Source organism: Aquila chrysaetos, chromosome 19 (genome assembly GCF_900496995.4).
Source record: "Aquila chrysaetos chrysaetos chromosome 19, bAquChr1.4, whole genome shotgun sequence".
Lineage (NCBI taxonomy): Eukaryota > Metazoa > Chordata > Aves > Accipitriformes > Accipitridae > Aquila > Aquila chrysaetos.
The window spans coordinates 13,353,873-13,379,463 of record NC_044022.1 but is presented as its reverse complement, the minus strand read 5'-3'; the positions used below and the strand labels follow the sequence as shown (position 1 = coordinate 13,379,463).

General features: G+C 39.1%; 1 protein-coding gene across 1 annotated transcript in view; it reads right to left on the bottom strand.

The window, feature by feature from the left end:
• Nucleotides 1-25,591, bottom strand: part of TRPC6 (transient receptor potential cation channel subfamily C member 6) — a 108,021-nt gene that overhangs the window by 36,271 nt on the left and 46,159 nt on the right. Inside the window, exon 2 of the mRNA XM_030043152.2 lies at nucleotides 6,145-6,919. Coding sequence (XP_029899012.1) covers nucleotides 6,145-6,919 — 775 coding nt within the window. The remainder of the gene's footprint in view (nucleotides 1-6,144; nucleotides 6,920-25,591) is intronic.

Here is a 25,591-nt window from a genome sequence, read left to right as displayed (position 1 = left end):
TTTTGAGAGTAATACATCACCTTCTGTTTGGCTTTCATTTTTGTACCAGCAGCTAAGACAAGATGCAGTATTCAATCATTTTAACACATAAATGTCCTCTTCAAAATGAAAAGTAGCCATTTGAGTTTCACAGACAAAGGAAAATCATAGTCACCCTATGCACCCTTGTACAATTAGGTACCACAAGCTGTTCCAAACTGATAGCTGACCCGTGAACATCAAATGAAAAAAGGAGTAATTTTGAACAAATTTAGGAACAAAATATTTTGGCCTTCAAAAATAACTATTACAAAATATTGTTATATATTTGTAATATATTGGTATGTGCATATTTTCTGGTAGCAGATACATATATACATGCATACTCACACACACTCTTCATCAGTATTTTCCAGCTCTGTTGACTGAGACATGACATGGGTTTTCAAAACAGTATGTGAGGAGACCATTACTCCATGGTGGAGTCCAATGCCTTTGGGTAGGCTCAAAATAAAAATCATACATGATAATTTATTCTAATGAAGAATATAATTTTTTTCTGAGTGTAGTCCTATTTACCAAAACGAATACTGAATGAGCACTTTTTAAAATAGCCAGATACCCCCATTCATGCTTTGCAGAATTATCCCTTCTGAATTTAGGTTTATACATGGTATCACAGTATATATTAGCACCCAGTAAATTAATCCATAAACACCATCAGTTTATTTTCTCATTTGCAAATGCAATAAACCAGCTTCCCCTCCTGCGAAATACTGCCACAGCTGTGATCAGTGGTGGTTCCTGAACTGGAATGTCCTCAGCAGTCAGGTTACAGCAAACGAGCTTTGGGGAATTGAGCGGTGCCCAGCATCACCACCTCCACCCCAGCCTCAGCACAAGATGGTAGTAACACAGCAGAGTAAGCTGAAGGCAACGTACATCGCTGCTCCAGTTCAGGTTGCTGTCTTGAGATGTATTCCCTTACGAAGAATTTATCCTTTCAGGGAAGGTTATGGAGGACAGATGGGATGATAATGTCTTAAACCGCTATGTGAAGATTTGTCAGGGTCTGAACAAAGGGCAGGTAGCTCTAGTCACACAACTTTGTTTCTGAGAAATCAGGTGTGTTAACTTGCAGAGACTACTGCACGGCGTGCCTTTTGTCCCCTGTCTCCTTGGTCCACTTAAATGTGTAGTGACAGCAAAAATTATTAATACACTCTTCTCATGTCTCAGTGTCTCTCTGTCACACATGCACAGGAAGGTCCCCCTCCCCCAGAGTCTCACAAGTCTCTTGTCATTAATGTGAGCCAAGGGAACATGGTAATTTGTTTGACTTATTTTTGAAAAAGGCCAAAGGCACACAGATAACTCCATGAGTTCTCCTTTACTGCAAACTGTAAACTTAATGAATTAAAAAAGCAGTCCTGGGAGACTTGGGAAGGTGGTTAGCAATTAAATTACAGTTGGAGGCTCTAAAAAGAATCAGCCCTTAATTCTGAAATAAAGCATGCGTGTGCTTTATTTTACACATGTGACGTTGGTTCAGGGCTCCTCAGCAGTTTAGGAAAAAAACAATTTTGCTAAAATTTGCCACACCAAGGATGATGGGGCAGCACTGGCTGCTCCCACCCCGCAAATGGAAGGTGATGATTTGGGGTGAGCGCTGGGGGGGATGAGGAAGCAGGGGAACAAGATGCTGGTGGCAGAGGAATGACAGGAGGGGTAGGGGTGACAGTGGCTGCTGCCGAGAGGGGTCACCTGCCCTTTCTGGTAGGAGCAGCCATAGACTGTCTTGGTGTCCCAGGTAAGGGAGCAAGCAGGCCACGGTCACGCTGAAAACCTCAGCTGACTATGATTTGCCTTACCTCTGACCGTGTAAGCAGGAGAGCATGGCCAGGAGAGCAGGACAGCATCACCACAGCTGTTTCTCCCAGAAGAAAGGGGCCTTCTCCAGGCAGGCTCCTGTGACCAGCACAGGCTCCTGCTGTCCCCCAGACTGTGCCCGGGATGAAAATGCTCTCAGGACGGAGGCTGACGCTGAACCCCAGAGATGAGATGGAGCAGTGCTCCAGACCACATCCTGGCCCTGCTTAGGGAGCTGTAGAGGCCAAGACCAGAAACACAGGTACTGCTATACGAGGATTTCAGATTTCAAAGTGCCTTGCAAATATAAGTGGGACCTAAATGTTCGATTTAGGCATCTTAGTAGGTAGGTAAACACATAATTCCCCTTACAAAGGTGGCTCTTACTCCTTCAGTGCCTCAGTTCTTCTTCTCTAAAAGGTGGTGTTACCTTTTCTTTAAGAGAGCTGACAATAGCTGTAATGAAGACTGGGATCCGTTTTCTGTAATGGGGATTGTGTAAATGAAAACAAACAGAAAATCAGACTTTGAGGTGATAAATTGAATTTTGCTTCTCATCAGAAAAGCAAACTCAGATGACCTTATTAGGGGTATTAATTTACAGCAAACAGTAACATACCTATGTTTAATTTAAAAATACATTTTCCACTCCATCCCATTAAACAATAAAACAGTCTGTTGCCATTATAGCTGCAATGGACTTTGTACTAAATGCAAATCGTATCCATTTTGAACAGCACTGGGCCACAGCTGTCCCTCTCAAAACTCCAGGCCACATCTCTGCAGGACAACATTTGTCAGATATCATCTACATCCTTAGGGACATAGTAGAGATATTAGCTCTAAGGTTGGCAAACAATTTAGATGACAGAAAATATGAGCACAATCCCCCAAAATAAAAACATTATATATAATATCAAACCTTGTAAAGCTGCACACTTAGCCATGTCATAAAAAGCTAAATTAAATGGCATTCAGAAAATCCTGAAGATCTCAGAATTACTCAGGAAGTCTGAATTAGCTGTTTGCTTGGTACAGAAATATTGCTACACTGTGCTTGACACATCTGTCCAGTTAGTCTTCCTTCAGAAGTCATCTACCTTTTTCTGGTTTTACTCCTAATAAAGAATGATCCTCTAAAACACTTGTAAAAACAATACCTGCAACCAAATGCAACAGGCATGTAATGCTAGATGATACCACTACAGAGGTTTGAAGCAAAGAAAGGAGTTTACTCCAGAGGATAGTGGTTTCTGCTGATTATAGCATTTCCTATTTTGTGTGAATCACAGTTCCATGGTCAGTGTTATCTCTAACATTAACTGATGGTGTAAGATGGGAGAGAGAAGTAATTTATAAGATAGTCATGAAACAACTAGCATCACAGTTGAGGATTAACCCCTTCCATTGCCTCTGAGAAAGACCTGGGAATTATCTGTGGTGCTGTAGGCACCCACTAGGGAGCTCCGATGCAACAATACCCTGTCAGCACTATAAAATAGGTGACTTAAAATAGTGTATTACCAGAAAGTTCAATTTTCATTTAGGTAAGGTTTGAAATACTTTAAACAGCTCAGGCAAACCCTAGGTGGAGCTAAAGCTTTGCCATGTCCAGCTAATCTATGTGCTAAAAATATACTTTTTTTTATTACACTAACATGTGTAACACATTTTTATGAAAACCACATTTTTATGCAGGGACTATACCATCCGGATAATTGTAGCAAACTCCTGAAATAAAGCGAGGGTAACAATTTTTAGATAAATTGCTGCAAGTAGGGATATGAGCTTGCAGGAGCACAAACAAGCCCAGACTCAGTAAAGATGACAGCGTCCATTTCCTGCAACTTGTACACACAATCTTTGTACTGCATGCACTGAACCTAAGCCTGGTACTTCTCAGTCAAGGCCCCAGCCTGTCTAGATATGGTCAATGTTATAATTTATCAATAGTGTAAATGTTAACTCTCGTCAATGCACGTATAAATGTACTCCATGGTCTTTAATATTTATCCAAAATGACCACATAATTTTAGTACCTACAAAAACATTCCCCAAAGACCTTATGTTGCTAACTGCCTGCTCCTGGTATAACTTTAAATTAAGGGAGAGTTAAATTTCCGTGTTGCCTTGTGCTCCTGATCCTCATTGCTCCTATTCACCTTCACTCTACTCTAAAGAGTATGTACATCCCCAGCAGACCTTGGCTGATTAACACCCAGCAACATGGAGCTGCTCTGTCTCTTGCCTAGCCTCCTGTTTCTGCTGCGGGACAGTATCTCAAAATCTCTGTTGCAATTCTTTATACAACACTACACTTGAAGTGGAGCTCTAATTTTAGAGAAGGCACAGAGACAAAAGAGAAACTAAAAAACCAGAAGTAATTCAGAGATGAGCCAGGTCACGCCGAGGAAGGATCTCCTCACAGCACTTCAGGGGAAGCTGCAGAAGCTTGCTCTCTGAACCAGCCCACCTTTCCTCACCCGTGTGTTCCATTCCGTGCCCTGGCGGCAGCAGGGGCAATACTGCGCTCCCAGTTCATCTCACCGGTTGCGTACTGCAGCATACATTTGAAGGACACTTCTTGCTGACTGTTCCAGATGATGATTTTATTTATCTTTATAATAATCTTAGCTTGTGTCGCTCCAACTGCAGTAAACGGAGCTATACAGTCCCTACAAATGAGACGTGCTATTTATCTCAACATAGCTGTGAACTTAACAGGCTGCATTTATGGTGTATGAAAAATGTTTTTCTGTTCTGTTCTAAATTTACTCCCCTTTAAGTTAATCAAGTGCTTTTGTTCACATCTTCAGCAGCTGCTAAAGAGAAAGAAACAAGAGTATGTGGTTAAAATACTCTTCTCTGAACTGTACATGAAAGCAGTGGATGAAATGTCAGATTTCTGCTAGGGACTTCATGGGGCAGACATTCATCCTCTGCATTAAGCTGAAATGCTCTTCCCAACATTTTGTCTTATTGATACAAAATAAAAATTCTCCTCTGCTCCTATTCCAGATGTTTAGCTGCTGTTTTTAAGATCCCCTTACACATTCCTCCTCCTTCTTTTCCCTCTCCAAGAAATATTTCAGCTTCTTTCAACAGACTGGTGCCACAAAGATACACCTATAAGCACTAGTCAGTAGTAATTCATTCAGAATTGCAGCATGTCAGCTCAGGTTGGCTGAGCAGAACCAGGTTCACGGCCTTGCGAACTGTGTCACTGCTAAGAAGATTAACATTAAATATTGATCATGGCAACTTCAAACTCTTCCTAACACAATGTTGGAAATTATTCTATTACCGCTTTGGAAGGGGTTTCATCTCCTGCTAGTGAACTCTACATATCTTGCTCTGTCACAGTAGTTATCATATAGTAGCATCTGCTTTCAACAGGTTCCCATAAAGTAAACCCAGTCCAAGGGATTTTAGCTAATCTAAGTCATAATTAACACTGCCAATGTTTGCACAAGGCCTGACTTTGCATTTACTCAGAGCAGAAAGCTTACATTCTTACTGTCTTAAGAAAAATAAACTGTGGTAAATGTTTTTGTAGGTTGTGCACCATTGTATCTACATAATAAAAACCCCCAAACCCAAAGAACACTCATGCTTCAAGGATCCAAGGGGCCTTGAATCTCGGGGTCTCAACTATTAATTTTTTTTTCAAAATCATGCATTTGTGAAACATGAAAAATTCTATATAACACTGAAAAATTCTTTAACTTCACAGAGTTCACATATAACTAAGTACAAATAAGTAAAAAAGAGGAACAGGTGAGTAGAAATACCAGAGAAAAGCAGTACATTAAAAAAGAAAAAGAAGGACATTATTTAGAGTCCTTTTTGGGAATAAATGCAAAACATTACAAGGAGTGAGAAAGCTTTCAGTCCAACAATGAGAAAATAATGAGAATGCATGAGGTTTTAATAGAATCCTGCAATTTGTCTTGCGTAAGTGACCAAACTGTATCACTTTAGTCTCCTCTTTCCCCTGTCCTAAGCCAGCTTCACCCGTGGGTTTGAAGGGCCTTCTTTACTATCCTGCCTGATAGAAAGTGGAAAATGAGTTCACTGGCACATTCTACATAAGCAGCGTGAATTACAATCAGCACACAGCAATAAGACATTCCCAAAGATTTAAAGTTTCCATTCATTAAACAATTACATATTTTCCCATGTTATCCTGCTGATTTATGAAAATGATGCTGATCTCTTACTGCTCAAGGAATGGGAGAAAGACTTTTGATTGAACTTTGCAATTCTGTCTGTCAGAATCAGTATCCCTCTACTCACCTTAAACTCTTTTTCAATGTTGGCAAGCACAGCCAGCTCATTGCTGAGCTCTAAGGCAGTCATTACAGGGTCCTCACTGGACAAAGACAGATAAGCAGGGCTGGCCAGACCTTTGTAGGCATTGATTCTGGATCTAGAATGGCTGAAAGAGTCATGCTTTTGTTTCTGATTGCATTCACTGCACTTGCAGAAATAGTCATGTGGCCTATCGATCCGAGCTCCTTTTCTCAGCAGAGTGTGGACAATCTCATACTCATGGCAGTGAGCGGCCAGAATGATCGGTGTAACATCATGGGAAAACCGTGTGCCGTCTTCATCGTACGCATAGAAGTCATCGTGCTGGAGCTCTGACTGGCTAGGACTCAATGCAAGCCTCTTGCCTTCAGCAAATGCGGGATGGTTTAGGATGGCTTCCACTATCCGAACGTAACCTTTGCTAATAGCCAAAAGCAAGGCATCCCCAACCCGAGACAGGTTCTCCCTCTTCAGCAGAAGTTCTGTGATCTCCAGGTGCTCATTGGCAACTGCCAGCTGCAAGGCATTCTGCCCCATATAGTCCACACAGTTCACATTGAGTGAAGGACATTCTTCCAGCATTTTCCGAATCACTGGAATATTTCCATATTCTGCTGCATCCAAAAAGCGCTCCTCCTCAAGAGAAAGACTTGTTGAGTGGTCATTAAACATATATGCTGGCCCTCGACTGGCCTGCCTCCTCCCCTTCTCCCGGAGAATGGTCTGTCGTCGTAGCGCTAGTCTATTCTCGTTGCCTCGGCTGTGTGGAAATAGAGAAATTATTAGGTCTGTTTTATGCAAGGGCATATCCATTTTACATAATAATTAATAAAAATATTTTAATCATTTTTCTGCTGTGTATTTTTAATGCAGCAGGGAGACCCTAAACCCTGACACTGATGCATTTTGTAATCACTGTCGCTACACAGCCCTGGAATCAGTAGCCAGCTACACTTTATTTCAACATGAAGAAAAAGCCCTAGTCAATCATCATTTAAGACTACACTTTTTTCCCTATTTTGTCTTCCACTGCTTTTGCATAATTTTTAGTGAAGTTGGATTGTAATTCATGTTACATTGGTAGCATAACAGTTTTAAAGGTAAGGTTCTTTCTCAGCTTTACACAGAAACCCCCTCTCTGCTTTTCCAGCACTCTTCTATCCAAATTTCTCATCATCATTTGGTATCCCACACATTCCTCTGATATGTATGATCACTTCATGAAAAAAGTGCTTCTTATTTTAACCTAGAAAAGAAGAAAGCATTATAACATTTTTACATGCTAAGATTTCACTTTCTGCTTACAAGAACATGTCCAACATTCAGCTAAGTTTGAAAACTACTTCAAGAGTGAAACTACATTTCCTCTGGATGAATGTACTCCTGACACCTTTGCTAGATCTAGCAGATATTTTGAAGGCCTTCACTGGAACAGCTGGGTATCAAAAAAAAAGAACATCAGATCTCCAGTTCATTGTTTAAATATATATTTTAAATACAAAGTTGACCTGGAGAATAGTGATGACATGCAATGACTGCCTCAGTCCAGAGACAGCTGGTATCAACAGCACAAGGGAGTGAGAATAGCCCACATCTGCTCACCTGGTAGGAGTCGTCCCAGTGACACCACATGAGCCTAGGTGCCCTCAGGTGGCCCTTCTGAAAGCCACCATCCCCTCAGAATGCCATTCATCCAAAGCTCTTTACTTGGTCTATGTTGGTGCTAAGTGACAGCTCAGAGTGAAGACAAGTCATGGCGTGAAAGGAGTCAGCAGTCACGGGATGAGGGACAAGGGATTGCACAGGACAGCAGGGCACACAAACATGGGAATGTTCTAAATTCCCTTCTGCCTCAGAAAAGCAGGCAGGCTGACTTCACTTGCTCTTATTATTCTTACCCCCATCACTACTTCAGCAATTATCTAACTTACATTCTGGATCTGGTTTTCTCCTCTTCACCCTGCTGATGTTTTTCTGACATCTATAATTGAATGCTCAGTCATAAAGTGAATCTGAACAAGATAAAAGCGTATCGACTACACTGTACAACATCCATTACTCACCATCTCCACCATCCTTTTCATTACTACAGTTCATAACCTTGATATCCTATTTATTCCTCCACTCAGTGGCTTGCCAACAAAACCTGCCTATTCTTGCTTCATGATAGCGCTGAAATGTTGTCCATTCTTCTGCTTCTACTACTGAAACCCTTAGCCATTCCTCACCTCTCATATTAATGAATTACTTCATTGATAATTATTAATTATTAAAATATAAACTGAACCATATCAAAGCTAAGTTAGCTGAGGGATGTTACAAAATATGCTACATGCTCTTTAACAAGAAGAAAATCTAATTCATTACTCTATTATTTCAGTCAACTAAGATTCCAATCCTCAATAGAAATTCAATTGCAAATAATTTTATCTCCTAGAATTACTCTGCTAAACTACATAATATTCACTACAACTTCATGTTTTTTTCTTTTTGAATGGTAGCTTAATGATTCTTTACATACATATCCTCAAATACACTTCATTATTTTCAGTATTTCCCACAAAATAATAACGATGAGCAATATTTTATTCATTAAATACTAATGAATATGAATTTAAGTATTTAAATGACAGTAAAAAAATCAGTCCATTGTGACTCAAAATGTCTTCACAAAAAGTAACATTACAAGATATTAAATCTTCTAGATTGTTTATATTTAACTTTAGTATAAATTTCCTTTTTGCCTTTTGCCTTCTCAGTTCCAGAGATACAGTCCTCTTTGGCATTGGAAATGCTTCAAATTGCAAAAGTCTTAAATCTATAAGGACAATTTTTTTGCAAGATAATCACAGGTATGTAATGTGGAATATATAAAAATTGACAACTGTAACATCGTTCAATATGCAGACAGTACTAATACCATGCTACAATGGCAAGTTTACAGCCTTAGTTTGGACTACGTCTATCATTTCATGATGTGGAATAAAGTTAGATTCCATCCTCTTCTCTTCCTCAGAGAATGTTAAGAATGAAAATGTTACCGGCATTGGTGACAAGATTGGTACCAAAACCTGAATTTCACTAAACAGAAGACAGTCTTTTGATGTATCTACAAGTGTTTTACCGTAAATGCATGTGCTAAATTGGAACAGGGGTGAAATGATAGAAAGGGGATATCACAGCAGAGAAAGCAAATGCCAGACTCTCCAGTTTTGAAAGTTATACCTTAAAGGACTGTAATGTGGTTCTGAAAAGCTTCTTCAAACATGGAATATGAGATTGTATTGGTAAGGTGAAAATCAGCTGGGAGACAGGAAAGAGAAGGAAGTTAAAGACAACATGAGGGGGAAAAATGAGAAAGAAAAGAATGTAAGGGAAATTTTAAAACCTGCTGAGTTTTAAGATTTATGCACTGAAAAACTCTTAAGAGATGACCATAGCAAGACCATAGGGAGACAAGTTCCCTAATTTCCACAACAGAGGTAGTTCTCAAAAAATAAAGGACTTAAATACCCCAATTAAGTTAATCCTACAGTCGAGGGTTTTAATCAGGCTACATGTTTCTTGAGTTTTATAGCTTCCTGGAAAAAAAAAAAAGGCTCAGTGTAATAATCATAAAATTTTGAGAAAAAATGTTTAGTTGATTCTGATCAACTGATCAGAACTGGTTTTCATTCACCATTGCCTTTGTATATCCAAATCGTGCAATGCTTGGAAAAAAATACATTTTTATAGTGAAATGAACTAGAGCTAAGGTAAAAACAAACAATACATAGTATAGTTATCCGTCTTGTATATGTATGCTTCTACCAAATTTAATTAAACATGGTTTGCTTTTAGAGCTTAACTGATAAAAATTAAAGTTTCTCTAATGTAAAAGAACAAATGTATAAAAAATGGATACAAAAACTTTGACTGTACTGCTTTTAAGACTTTCTACAAATGTGACGTCATGGCAGTTCAGTGAATTGTGAATTGCTACTCTTTCTTAGTAGATATTTAAAAACCAAGTATATCTGTGTTGGACAGTCGTCAATAAGATATAGAAAAGTTGTTTTAATGATTCTTTTCTTCTCCTGAACTTTTAATGAATGATCATGTTGTTTCTTTGAGGCATACTGCTTTGCACTTTTTCTATTCTGTAGTTGAGTGTATAAATGCAAGAAGCTAGTAAAATCATCATAGGAGGCAGCCCTAAACAAGTAGGTAGAATAAAGCATGATTTGGTCAAAAAGAGCATTTGCAGATGAAATATGATAAGAAAGGTGACATTTAAAATTATTACTTTAAAAAGGAATACTTTTGAGATGGTTTTTCAGTTTAGAAAAATATAGCAAGCTTACATGATTCAACATATATATACAGGAAAACTAGGAGAAATATAAAATAAAAAGCATATAGCTTTTTTCCTGAGCTACACTTCCACAGTTCATAGGATTTCTATTTATTACTAATAAAGAAGTTTCTTTTCAAAATTAATTTACACATAAAACTAAAGATTGCCTTGCTGGCATTTAAATATTGTTGTTTGAAAGAAGACATGTTTCTCTACTAATGATTTGGAAAAACTATTTATTACAAAATACCAAATAATTAAATGAATTATTATATGTAATAGTTATATGTAGATATAATTGTGCTTGCATCATTTAGATTGCTTTGATATTATATAGTCAACCTCTTATTTGACTTATATTTGACCTGCGTTTCATTTTCCTTCCTCTTTCACAGTAGGAGCAATAATGCTGTTTGGATTCCACAGGGCTAAGCAAGTTTGCGTAGCAAAAGAGGAAAACATCCACCTCTATCTGAGAAGCCACTGTGCAATTTAGCTCTTGACTTGAATAAACTGTTACAATCAGGTTTTTTTGGAGTTGCTCAGTTTCTCTTTAAATTTTTTCATCTCAAATGTAACCACTATCACAATAGTAAAATGCAAGTTTCATTGTTCAAATGAATGGTACTTCTTTTCAGTGTTTGCTATGGAGTCAGACAACTCCAGCTGAAATGCAATAGCAGGACATGTTCTACAGCAGCTTAATCACGTTACGTAAGTTCATGTTTCCAGTCCAATTAATGAAATTAAACTAAAAAATTCTATTATATCCTGATCAGTTCTGAAGCTATGCAGTATTAAGCCCCGTCCATAGTTCTTTGCTCTGTTCAATAAAAGCCATCACAGGCGCTAATATTTTCTCAATGTGAGTTTTGCAGCTGACTCAACTGGCAGCAGAAGCAGGCAATGAGTAAAGGAACCAGTGTCTATCATGTACTGATCTTTAATCTACTTCTTACATTTAGAAGAGGAAAGGCTTTGAAAGATTTGAATTAACACAAGCATATGTCAGCATATCAGCTGCTACAAGTGTCCTTATCTGTACTCCTACTAACTCTCATCATGGCTACTGCAATTTCCCCCTCCAGAGTCTCTTCAGACTTTAAGATGTGATGACCATCTTCCAACAAAAGTCACTGCAGAATCTCTCACCTTAGAAATCCCCAGATCATCCGTGCTGCCTCTACCTTATTTCACCACAATTCATTCTAAAGACCCAAACCACTATGTTTTAAGAAACATTTGTTGTTTTGCTCCAACTGCTATCATGGGTCTATCTCCCTCAATCCTTACTCCATTAGTTTCTTTCCTATTCCTTCCATGTGTGTAGTGACTGTGTACATGAAAGCTCCTCCTGCTAATATCTACTATCCAAAAAGCCATGTTGCTGGATGCTGCCAACAGACTGGTGGACCCAGTGATGAAGGACACAGGTGAGCCTGAGGTACTCAATGCTCTCTTTGCCTCAGTTTTCACCAGTAAGGTCTGTCCCCAGACCTCAAAGGTCCCCAGCAGAGTGAAGCATTACCTACATTGAAGGAAGACTGACCTGGGCTACAATTAAACCAACTGGACACACAATCCTGAAACCTTGCATCCAAGGCTACAGAGGGAGCTGGCGGATGTCATTGTAAGGCTGCTCTCTATCACCTTTGCAAGTGCAGAGCGACTGGGGGAATTTTTACTCATAGGAAACAGGTTTTCCAGCTTTCTTAGCTACCCATCGGCCTCTCAGTTTTGAATAAACTAATCATTGAATTGCAGTAGCACAATAATCTGAAATGCAGAAAACTGCCCTAATGAGCAGCATGCTGGCAAATTCCATATCTATCTTGAACTGCTTCCTTCTTCATGATATGTGCAGCAATCATTTACTGCTAAACATCATTTAAATAATTTATACTGAAGTTATTTGAACAGACAATAAATTCAGCCCATAAAAAATAAAATAATAATTTTTTAAAACACCTTCAAAAAAATAAAAACGCATTCAGTGTAGCTTCAGATCTTATTTAAACTGACAGTAACAATATAATTGATTTAGAATACATATCTTTATGCGCCCTGCAAAACTAATCCAGTATAAAATTATTTTGCTACCATTTGATCCTTATACAAGGAAACAAACCCTTCAACAGGATCACAGTCATTATGTTTTCCTGAGATGTTAACAACTTCAGTTGACCAGCCAAAAACTGCAGTTCATTAAATACTTTCTCCTTAATTTTTCAAATAACAGAAACTGATTATATTTCTATTCCAGAAATACATTCAGTATGATTTATCAAAACAAAGAGTAATCATTGCTAGTGAAGAATACTTGGAATTAGCTTGTTTGTCCAGTTTCCTCTTTCCTTGCCTGTATTTAGAAGAAAATAATTGCTTAAATGGGAGATCAAGTACATATGTTCCCTAGACAGCTCATATTCTGGAGCAGAACTTATTACAGAATGAAATAGATGATTTTTGCACTGTTTGATGGACTGTAGCATGTCTGATGCAGAACCCTAGAATCTCAGTGTAATCAATTTTCCCTGCATCAACATACTTTATACGTATGAAATAAATTTCCTGTTTTGCCCATTTGCAATTACAGTTAATTAAAGTTAAGGGTCTGTAATTAAAACTGGTTCTTGCAGCACAAGAATCTAAGTATGTTTAATAGTAACAGAGAACGCAAATTGTTCTACTTTATTATTTCTGCTTAATTAGATACACACAGCAAATATAATTCAGGAGTTTGTTAAGAAGAGTGTAAGATACTTGATTGCCTCCAAGAACAGAGAAAGGAATCTGATGATCCAGAAGAGTATGTTCAGTCCTGCTATGTTCTGATGTTCTTACATTTATTTCACCATTACTATGGTGTTTTCAGTCCATTTTTTATCAAAAAGAAGCCCATCTTAGCACCTATTGTCACAGATTCTGGCCACATAAGTTTTAAAGCCATTTGAAACCTCAACCTTCCCAGACTACTGAATAACTGTTCATTACAACAGATTATTAATGCACTTTGTGGGAAATGCGATCTAAATGACCATACTTATTACTACTTATTACTTAAGAGCCACCAGCATGGCCAAGCCTGGAATACCATCATCATTTTGGACACCATGTTACAGGAAAGAGTTCTACAAAATAAGAAATTAAATGCAAGAGAGCAGCAGGGGTCACACAGTCTCTACCATATTCTCCACTTTAAGCTTAATAAGGTTGATTTTGTGAATTATATAGGGTGGTATTCCACTCATCCCACTTCTACCTTAGGAACAGTAGGATTCTAGTATAAAATAGTCATCTTCACCTACTCTGTAGATACAGGAGAGACAATTCTCCTATCTACATTTAATATTTATTTTAGGATAGCATAAATTTTCATGTGGAGCACCTGCATTTTTTCATTGTTTAAAAAAGAATCCTAGCTGATAAAGTGAGATTAAGGTCTCCTTAAATGTGTGTAATTTAGTAGGAACATAGACCACCGAGGGATGACGGAGTCAAGTCCCTTACAAGTACAGATACTGTCTCAAACAATTCCCATTAAAATATCAGACTCTGCCTTAAAGGAAATTGCTGTCTTGCTGGAATTTTATTTTCTCTCACTAATTCCACTGACAGACTAATCCAGGATTTGATTGTTCTAGCAGTTAGAAACATTCATCTAATTTTCAGCCTAAACTTAATAATGGCCAATTTATATCTTTTTTTTTTTTTTTTTTTTCAGGAACCAGAATTGTATTTCAAATTAAGTAGCACTTTCCTCTGACAATGGTTACCTGCACACAAAAACACATAGCAGTCATATCCCCTCTTAACCTTCATTTTGCTGAGCTAAATCAAGCTCATCTCATTTCCTGCTATGTCCATGCAGTTAAATCTGCCACAGAACAAAAACCTGCTCAAGTGCACCTTCCTAAACTATACAGTAATCCCATGTGTCAGTGTTTGCAGTAAAATGATTAGCAACTATTTTGTGTTGAAATGTACATCTTTGGCTATCTTTCTGGTGCATTTACATCCAATAAATTGTTTAGGCATTACATATTCCTCTGTGAGCCAAAGCTAAGTCTTCTGCATTTGCTGACTTTCCTTAATCAGGTGTCAGACAGTGAGTCTCTGATTTGTGAACTGAAAGAACTGTGCTGAAAGATCTGACTTCAACCCTCAACTCCCTCTGAGGACACAGACTTTCATTATGAAGAGCTGTGGAGCTGGGAAAGTTTGGGCATGGGAAACAATTGTGAGCATCCACAGCATTATAACCCAAAGTAAAAAGCTTTTTAGGAGAGTCTGCAATAGCTGCTAGAGGCCGAATGACCTTGCATAGTGACAGGATAGCCTCCTCCTCTTTTTTCCTTTACTCAGGTAAAAGGGTTTATTATACTCTAAACTTACTGTGTAAGAGTACTCTGTTATCTCATTTAAACTTCAGGTTTGGCTTACCTTCAAGAATTTGTTACCTCTGGAAGAAGACTATACAACTTCTTAGGAAATGAGAACATATAAACTCACAAAATCCAATTATGCTTCCGTCTTCATGACCATGCTTTAGCAAGAGACACCACACTGAAGTCCCTTACTTGCGTATGTTAATTGCAAAATCAGACATAATGTAGTTTTTATGAAAAGAAAATAAATGTGTACTCATGTATACTGCCAGCAATGCAAATCTACAGGCTGGAAGCATGGCAAGGAAAAAAGGGGGCTGAGACTGCCGGCAGCATCCTAAAGAAAAATGTTAAAGTCATAAAGATAAATACTCTCAGAGCAAAGTAAAGGGAGAACGTAGTTAGGTTGCTACACTGCCTTAATCACAAGCTCCTCAATATCCTGAAGTTAAAGAATTTTGAAAATTGGCCAATTACTAAGCGTGACAATAGTATCCACTGCTTGTTGAAACCCAAGTAACTAGTTGAAACAATGTTGAAACCATTAGTAATCACCTCTGAATCACCTCTGTGGGTGAGCTTCCAGAAAACTCGAGAGGCCACGGATCTTTTTTTAAAAAAAAAAAAAAAAGAAAAAGAAAAAAGCCAACATAAACTAAATCAATCATTTTCAAATTCTCATATGCTGTTGGTAAACTGTCAATAATTAGTAATTAACTAGAAGATCAGATAAGAAGTAATACCAAAGAAGACCATCAACACCAAACACCCAACAATAAATTTTCTTGAAACAATCTAATTCCCTTCTGTGAGAGAATAAGAAGCCGTGTGAACCAGGAGGGATCCAAATATATGTTACAGGTATTTAGTAATGCTTTTTATGCTGTCACACATGATATTCTAACAAGCAAACTAGAGAAGGAGGCTGAATGAAATTATGAAGAGGGACCACAGTTGGTTGGAAAACTGTAGTTATCAATCCAAGGTTATAAAGACAATTTGCTCAGAAAATCTGACTTAGATCTGGTATTATTTAATATATTCATTAAATATGATGGATGATGGAATAGAAACTTCATGTTTTACATTTGCATAGGAACTTAGTCTGAGAGGAATTGAAAACAGGATGAAAGCAAGGCTAGCATTTTGATTGGGCCTGACAAGAACTGATCTGAAATAAATGCTATGCAATTTGAAAACAAGTAGTAAAAGATTTTGCACCTAAGTAAGAAAAAGCAAGCACCCATTAAAAGATGGGAATGGCCTAGGTTAGTTTGGAAGGGGTAACTTGTGGTCACAGGCCCTGCACTTCGAGAACAATACGGACCAACTGCAATTAGTCTTAGAGATTGACTATAGAGTTGATCAAAGGTCTGGAAGACATGAAATGAAGTACAAGTAGGTTTCGTTTAATCTAGACAAGACTGAAAGAAGATAGTGTTCAAAGCAATGCTGTAAAAAGAAGGGAATAATTTATCTCTATTCAGGTCTGGGATTGGTAGGCAACCTGTAGCTCCGAAGTTCCTAAAACCTGATGGTGAGAAAATATTTCAGGGGAAAGAGAATTATTTGGATGTTCTATTCTTCTACTCTTCTTCATCATATACCTATATAAAAAATATAACAATATATGTAGTATATAACATAATAATATATGTAATTTTCAAGCCATGTATTTTATAAAATTACATATTGATATATATAAAATATATAGTAACATGTATAAAATTAAATAATATATATTAAGTCCAACCAGAGATAGGATGTGAGCTTAGACAGACACATGGTCTGAACCTCTATGCGATGCCATGCTACAGGACAGAAAGTGATAGGCTGTAGAAATGAAGATTAGATTAAAATTCTAAAGGTAAAGACAGTGAACGTCTGGAAACAAGTATCTGAGTAAAACTTGGGTTGTCCATTACCAGAGATCTGGAAGAACAGCTGAGATAAACAAGTGGTAGGAATGGCTAGGGGACAGCTGACTTTGCTTGGTGGAGAGGATTTGGCTAAGATGTCCATGTCTCTCCTAGCCCTACTGTCTAAAATTTGATGCTGAAAATTATTAACAGGGACATATCTGTCTCATGAGAGACGACAAACCCCTCAGAACCTGTTATTCAGTACTCATGCTTCTTCTGCAGTTCTCCATTATCAGTCAGTCGCTAAGGCCAGTAACAGTCCCACATCCTTTACTACTACAAAGCACAAGGCATGCAGCTCTCACAAGATACATCTCTCTCAGGAAACTAGTAACGAACTACAGACCATGACAACTCCCTGGCTTGAATCTGATCATCGAAGTTAGAGCCTGTACAAACTGAAGGTATGCAAAGCGTTGAGTGTTGATAAAGGCCCATTTCACAGGCCTGGACACCGAGTCAGGGCGCTGGTTATTACAGTCTCCAGGTCTGAGCTCAGCACAGTGCAGACAGGGGAGCTTGTGGGGCCACCACCCATACAGCATCAGAGAGAGGTTTATCAGGTAGCAAGATGGCTTCTTTTTCTGGTGTTTTTCTAACTGGAATGATTTTTATCATTAAATAGATCAAGGAATGATCAATGGGAAAGGCTTCTTAATAACACCCACTTTGGTATAAGGATCCACAGCTCCCCCATAACCCTTAGAAGCCAGCGCTAAATCATAAGCAGGCTAGAGCTGAAGTGGTCCGTAAATAACAAGCCAAAACCAGTTGTGGACATTTAAAATAAAATTTCTAAATAATCAGTGACAATGACTGCATTAGAAGTGAGAAAAGTCCATAATGAACATCCCTTAAGTATTCCATTTTGCAGCACTTGAAAGGTACAGATAAGAGTATTTCTACTCGTGTGGGGTTTTTTATCAGAAGATGCACATCTAGCACCAAGTACGAAGTATGTCGTCTTTAACACTGTTATCTGAAATTATGGTTGAAACTGATGTGTCTTCTGGGACTGCCCTGGAGGCACTTCTGAGACCTGGACTGTCACAGCTTTTTGTTTACATACTGCTGAGAAGTGTTTTCTCCAAGCTGATAGATTATGTTGTGCAAATGCTTTTGACCAGAAGCAGTTAAAAACAATTTAATTTTAGAGAGTACTTCCTTGTCCACAGCTTCGTGAAAAGTTCACATTTGTTGATGTGAACCTGGAAGGGTAATGGTCTGAGAAACATTTTCTTCAGGAAATAGCAAAAGATTTTTCTCTCTCCCCTGGAAAGTAGTTCAGTGGCTATTAAATGGTTGATGGAGAGAAAGCACACAACATAGGGCAGCCAACCATTTCCCAGGCTCCTCATTTCATTTGTCATGCCCCCTAATTTCTACCCTGTTCTTTCACTCCGGCAATAAAACCAGTGGCTCATTATTGATGAAGCAGTTGCCCACCACTGAAACAGGAATGACAAGTAAATAGAATAGTTTAGGGAAATGATTAGGAAAACAGTGTCTGGAGAAAAATGGCCCAAAGAGGAAAGGCAACCTGGAAAACTGTAACTGAGTCTGTTTAAAGGAGATTTATCAGAAACAACAAATAAAAGGTTAGAGCACTCTGATTGCTTGAAGCTTTTAAACATGGGAATGGGACTTAAATTCTTTCCTAAGAATAAAAAAGGAGAGAAGAGAGTGCTTTACCAGCCCAGAACCTTTTATATATCATACTTGCAAGGCAAAGAAAACAGAGCAGATTAAACAGCATAGGATGGTAAGGCAGGACAGATGACACTAAGAAACGGGCTGAGACTGCTTCGTATGGAGTGTCAAAAGATAGCTTTTTATTTTTATCATCCTTTTCTTTGAGGATTAATGTAATTTTAAGCTTTAGAAGACTACTATGGAACTGGGTTTTGTAGGTCTTAAGATCCTGAGCACATGTATAATTTCATGCTGGCTGCTGAAAACGTTTGACAATAAGCCTTAAATATAAGCTTTGACGTCTAATTTTAGGGTCATTACTAAAAAACTGAATTGCTATTTTCCAGTACTTGATCTTTCTCAGAATGGTGTCTGTCTATGTCTGCAAAACTAGTTCCTTTGTATCTAATACATACTTGCTCAAACATTTTTCCTCAACTATAAAAAAAATGCTGAATGCATTCACCGTTTAAAACACACTTTAACTTAAGTGTAATTGCCTAGTTTCACAGATTATTTGATCAATGTGCTACTCTGAGGTTGTTTAAAGCCAGGAAGCGGTTTTTTTCCAGACTTTCTTGCAGAAGGTGGCAAATACCGGTGTGCGCCCACCAGAGGGAACTCCTCACTAAGTTTGGCACTTGATAACACCAGTATTCCCCTCTACAGCCAACTTCTCAATAAAAAATTTATAGCTCCACTTTCCTTACATGTTTTCCAGGAAGTAACTTTTGGTGCCTACTCCATAATTTTGTTACATCCTCTACCCCTCTGGAAACAGATCTTCCAAAGTTTGTCAGTTTCAGCAACAGTCAAACAAAGATCAAAAAGTCTTAATAATTCAAATTAAGGCTAGCATTTTAGCTACAAGACTGGAAAAAAAAAGTTAGAAGCAAATGAAATAAAAAATATGACTTTATCATAAATTTAACAGCTGGCCACTTTGCTAATTGGTGTTTCTTATATGGAATACCTAAAGTACATCACATCCTTCACTCCCATGTGCTTATAGAGACAACCTGCCTCCAGCGTATTCCAAGGGATATGCTAAATTCTGTACCTATTCCTACAGTCTTATGCATAGCCATTTTGAGATTAAGTAAAACATTCTGCAATTCCAGAGGTATATATATGCCTTTGGAGTTGGGGCTTAAACAATTTGTATAGGTCTATCTGAGCTTTCATGTTTTGCAAGATTGAATGTCCTGTACCTTGTTCACTCCTCAGTCACCAGGCAGTGTCTAACTTTGTCACTGCAGTTGATGGTTCGTTTTGAGGTTCCTTCTGTTAGTGCTGGAAACTATTTCCCGTTTCGAAAATTCAGTCTTCTGGTCAACTGCTTGCTGTCCAGTTCAAGCCACATCTTTTAAAGAGCTACTAATACTGTACAGTATATGTGCTACGCAAGCAGTCTGCTGTGCTCACAATCTCCAGTGAGTTACCAGCTTTCATTACTCACCTCATTAGGAGATGACTATCAGTAGATGTTGCTATCACGAAGACTACTGTAGATAACAATTGCTAGGTGACTGGCTGCCTCAAGCAAGCTTCTCCTCTCCATTAATTATCACTGGGGTTTCTGTGTTAATAAGCTACTGCAGTTAGCAATCTAAAAATTCAAGGTCTGACTTTATGTGAGATGGCAATTTAGGATCCATTTGTTTACCTAGGTATGAGCCCACTGAAAAGGTCTATCTAGTTCATATTAGATCCACCACTGAAATTTCCCTAACTCTCCTAATGTCACTTCTTTCTATTACTATTCTCTCATTACTATCATAAGACTATTCTCGATGAATTGTAGACTAAATCACTAAAGCTAACAGGTCATGTTTTTTAAAATGAACCTAAAACATTGTCCAGTTAGAACGATCACAATCAATATAATGGTTGTAACACAAACACAGCTGGCTGTGACAAACATGCCTCTATAAACAGAACATTATTACATTAGTAATGAAGTAGCAGTCGTCAACAAGCTAGCCCTTGTTATTTTCTCAGCATTCTTTAGGAACAAAGTGACAAGAAGTTCAAATAAAAGCAAACCCCACTTCTCATATAGATCTCTGGAATGTTACGCAACCATGTAGTATGTGCTTTAGTGCTGTGTCCCACTGCTTATAAATAAAAGCACTTAAAATAGAGCGTGGATACTTGTACCAATGCTAAGACTGTATACAAACAAAGTAAACTTCTATTATATACAAACAACTTGATCTTGGTACTCCCCTGTTGGAAACTCTAAGATTCTTAAAGAGAAACTGTCTTTCAAACTATAAATTACAGACAAGGTTCAGTGTTTCATCTCTCCAAATCAAATCTGGTGACACAAAATCTTGATCCCATAGAGATGGAGGGACAAATACAATCTTTTTTATCTTCAAAAGGATTAAAATTGGTTTCTATTCAACTAAACAGGTTAATTTGTATACTGTCATAATTTATATGGTGCAGCAGTTTTGCTAACTGCTTAGTAAATTAGGTCAGGATGTTGTTTCATGTGCATTCTTGCAGAAACACTCCCAACCCTCTGCTCTGTTTTGGCAGCTCATTGCTATTCTCACACCATGCCATTTGTTATTCTGATATAAGTACTGAGGCATCTCCAGGCTGACCCCAATCAAGGAGCTTATCTAAATGAAAATTAACATTTCTGGGGAACAAAAAAAAAAAAATGCTTACCCTAAGCCCAGCTCTCCAACCCATTTTATCATACAGATGCAAACACTTGTGCTGGCCCATGCCAGGAGGTAGTGTGAGGATGGGAATCAGTGGCAGGGAGTGAGGAGAGAGGGAGACTTGATTCTTGTGGTGACAGTGGTTGTTAATGTCACCCTTAATGTCACATGTTAATGTGTGTGGAAATCTATAGACTAATGCTCCTTAACAAATACCTACAGTAATACCAGTCTGTGCCACAAAGACTACTGTCTACCAAATTGCTTAGTACAACTTCGTTGTTTCCTTGTGCTCTCCTTCCATCCATTGCACCACCCTGTTTTCCTTCATATTATATTTATATCGTGAGCTCTACCAGTCAGAACAATAGGCTATGATGCAAAAAATAGGGATTTTTTTCAATCAACACTTTGTATTCACTCATCAAGTGAATAGATAGATGATCTACCTATGATGATGATGATGAATTGAATAGACAGATAATCTAAAAGACAGGTGGTCCTTCAACTGATCTGCATTAAACCCTGAAAGCAACTACATCTTTAGCTTTAATGAATACTAAACAGAAAACAGGTTGAAACCCATGGGTCCGGAAAGACCAGGTTATCTTCTCAGTATTTAATGCTTTACTATCCGCTGTCTACAGTTCAGAAATGGGATGCTTGCAGTCGGTCCCCTTATCTGACTCCCTGCCCCCAGGACCGCTCACGCACGACTCTCTTGCTCAAATCTCTGAGTCACCATACGGCAACTACTGAACTTCTGCTACTGAGAATCCAAAAGAATGGTTGGGACCCTAGAAAGAGCAAAGCCCTGTTTACACACATACATACACGCACACCTTCCCTCTAGAAAGCATATGCCAATGAACTGACAGAACAACGTATTTAAAACTATCTGGCAACACAATAATGCATTTCTATAGCATGTATTTTCCTTCTGTCATGTTCATGATTTTGACCACACATAGGCATGTTTTTAAATAGCACTTGGAGGGAGAGCTGATGACTTATACTGCCTGTTCTCCCTTTTTTTTTTTTTCGAAGAACAAGCACAAGCAGAGCCTGTAACTCTTCCCTACAAAGGAAGTTGAAGAAAATAGAGCAGTAAGTAAATTAGCAGATAACTGATCCAAAACAAGCAAAAGGAGGTGCTCCCTTATACTGTGCAGTTAGTATGTGGAACCTGCCACACAATGCTATGGGTGCTAGAAGTTAACAATAGGTTCAAGGGGTAATGAGCCAAATTCAGCAAACAGAAATCCACTGTTGGTACTAAATACCAAGTTTCTGAGGTCTGCAGTAAACTGCAGAAAGCTAGGAAAGTATGGCTTCTTGTCTTCACTAGTCTCATAGTGTTTTTTAGACATTGCTTTTGGCCCATGTTGGAGACAGGATACTGTGAGGTCTGTAATTTACACCTTTTATATATATTTTTATATATAAATCATGTACGTACCCAATCATATATATAATTGTATATACATGCCTGACTGAAAAGGTTTTCTTGAACCACAGGTAGAACCGAGGAGAGGAACTAGTTCGCCTTTTGAATCCTTTACACTGAGTAGAAAGATTCAGTAAAGGTACTCCCAGATGTGTAGCTGTTTGCATAACCCATAGCAGATTCCAACAGCTGCTGTTATAATCTGTTCTGATCCCCATTCCCGTAAAGAGCACTATATTGTGTTTGCGTGGCAAGGTTTTGGTACCAGGGGGGCTACAGGGAGGGCTTCTGTGAGAAGCTGCTAGAAGCTTCCCCCATGTCCAATACAGCCAATGCCAGCCGGCTCCAAGACGGACCCAACACCGGCCAAGGCTGAGCCCATCAGTGACAGTGGTAGCATCTCTGGGATAACATACTTAAGAAGGGGAAAAAGAAAACTGCGCTACTGCAGCCAGAAAGAGGAGTGAGAATATGTAAGAGAAACAGCCCTGCAGCCCCCCAGGTCAGTGCAGAAGGAGGGGAGGAGATGCTCCAGGCGCCGGAGCAGAGATTCCCCTGCAGCGCGTGGGGAAGACCATGGGGAGGCAGGCTGTCCCCCTGCAGCCCAGGGAGGTCCACGGGGGAGCAGATCTCCACCTGCAGCCCGGGGAGGACCCCACGCCGGAGCAGGTGGATGCCCGAAGGAGGCTGTGACCCCATGGGAAGCCCGCGCTGGAGCAGGCTCCTGGCAGGACCTGTGGACCCATGGAGAGAGGAGCCCACGCTGGAGCAGGTTTGCTGGCAGGAACTGTGACCCCGTGGGGGACCCACGCTGGAGCAGTCTGTGCCTGAAGGACTGCAGCTCGGGGAAGGGACCCACGCTGGAGCAGTTCATGAAGGACTGCAGCCCGTGGGAAGGAGTCACGTTGGAGAAGTTCATGCAGAACTGTCTCCCGTGGGAGGGATCCCACACTGGAGCAGGGGAAGAGTGAGGAGTCCTGCCCCTGAGGAGGAAGGAGCAGCAGAGACAACATGGGATGAACTGTCCCCAACCCCCATTCCCTGTCCCCCTCCACCACTGGGAGTCGGGGGAGGTAGAGAAAATTGGGAGTAGAATTGAGCTGGGCAGAAGGGAGGGGTGGGGGGAAGGTGTTTTTAAGGTTTGGTTTTATTTCTCATTATCCTATTCTGATTTGCTTGGTAATAAATTAAATTAATTTTCTCTGAGTCAAGTCTGGTTTACCCATGACAGTAATTGCTGAGTGATCTCTCCCTGTCCTTATCTCGACCTACAAGCCTTTCATTATATTTTCTCTCCCCTGTCCAGTTGAGGAGGGGAGTGATAGAGTGGTTTTGCTGGGCACCTGGCATCTAGCCAGGGTCAACCCACCACAAGCACATCGCAGTGGCATGTTCTCTAGGGTTTTGAGGCTGTTCAGCTTACGCTGAGAGGTGAACAGCTTTCCTCTGGGTGTCTCAAAAACAAGAAAAGCACAGGAACCTCTTCAAAGGACTGTTTCTTTTCTCATTCTCTGACTAGGACTTAGAATAGCTTTGGATTTACACCAATAATTTTAATACTTGTAAGTATCACATAGATGTGTGCATGCTGTAACAATGTAGCTTAATAAAAATTCATTTCTGTATGAACATTTTGTTACATAAACTTGAGTATGGATAAAGATTATTAAATTAGGCAACAGGAAAGTACATCTATATACTAGAGATAAAATTACATTTGCATTGCTCCTCTGAGTAAAGCCACAATCTATCACAGAGACATGGAATCTGATTTAGTATAGTGGTAATTTACAGTTAATGGATTCATGTTTATAAAATCACTTCATGCCTAAGAGAAAAATACACTGAAGAGATTATTGCAAATAAGTGTAAGGATTAGAAACTGGCCTGCGTTACAATTTGTCTTTAGAATTTGAAGAACTCAAGTGTTCAGACAGCTGATCTTGATTTAGGTTCCTTTGTATTAAATATCAATGTCTGAAATTAAACAACAGCTTTAAAAGACACTAAGATCTGAGTACAATGTATCAGAAAGACAGGGAGATCCACCATTAATTGATTAGCTCTGTAGCAGTCCATTCTTCATCAGCAAATTCCAGAGCTGAAATGTCAAAGCTGAATGGCATGAGCTCTTGACGCTGCAGCAACAGCCAATAAACTTTGCAGCAAGACTGATTTACTATATCATCATCTATCATCTTCTACATCCACCCCTTCTTGCCTTTCAAAACCTTATACAACTATGGCTCAGCTAGAGAAGAACACTGATGTAAGCCTCATGATTCTGATTATGAACTTCTACCTACAAGAGTAATTAACTGTAAAAAACACAGCTGAGGAAAATTTTCCCCTGTGTTCTCCAACCCTAGTTTGAAATTCAAGTCCTTTAAAATATCTGACAGCACAGCTCAGAACCTTTTTCTAAGAGTAGTTACCCTCTTCTGAACACACAATAATGTATGAAACATACTTTGCATAGCATATCTTGACCTTTAGAGAAAAAAAAACCACAAGATGCAATTACATGGGGTTTCAGTGAGGTACTTTTAATCCCATTTAATAGCACCTTACTACTTGTAAGGCTTAACACTGCTGGGACCACGCGACCTTGAAATAAAGGCAGGAAACCTCAGATACCTAATTTGGAGTAACTGGGCAGTTCATACTTCGTGGAGCTACAGTTTCAGGCTGTCTGGGGTCAGGGAAGTGACACCATCAGGAGTCACTAGCTCATATCCACACAGCAAAGAGTAAGGGCTGAAGAGGCAGGACTCTCAAGTACAGTTCTGCATTTATGAGTTCCAGCAAAATCCCAGCTGTGAAACCGCAGGGGCCATGACTCCAAATGACCACAAGTGAACACTGTAGGTAGGTGCAGCATGTAAAAGATTGCCTAAATCTGTGAAATGATGGGTACCCCTAACTTAGCAGCCTTTAGTAACAGCATCTCATGGAGTATTCTGTTTGGT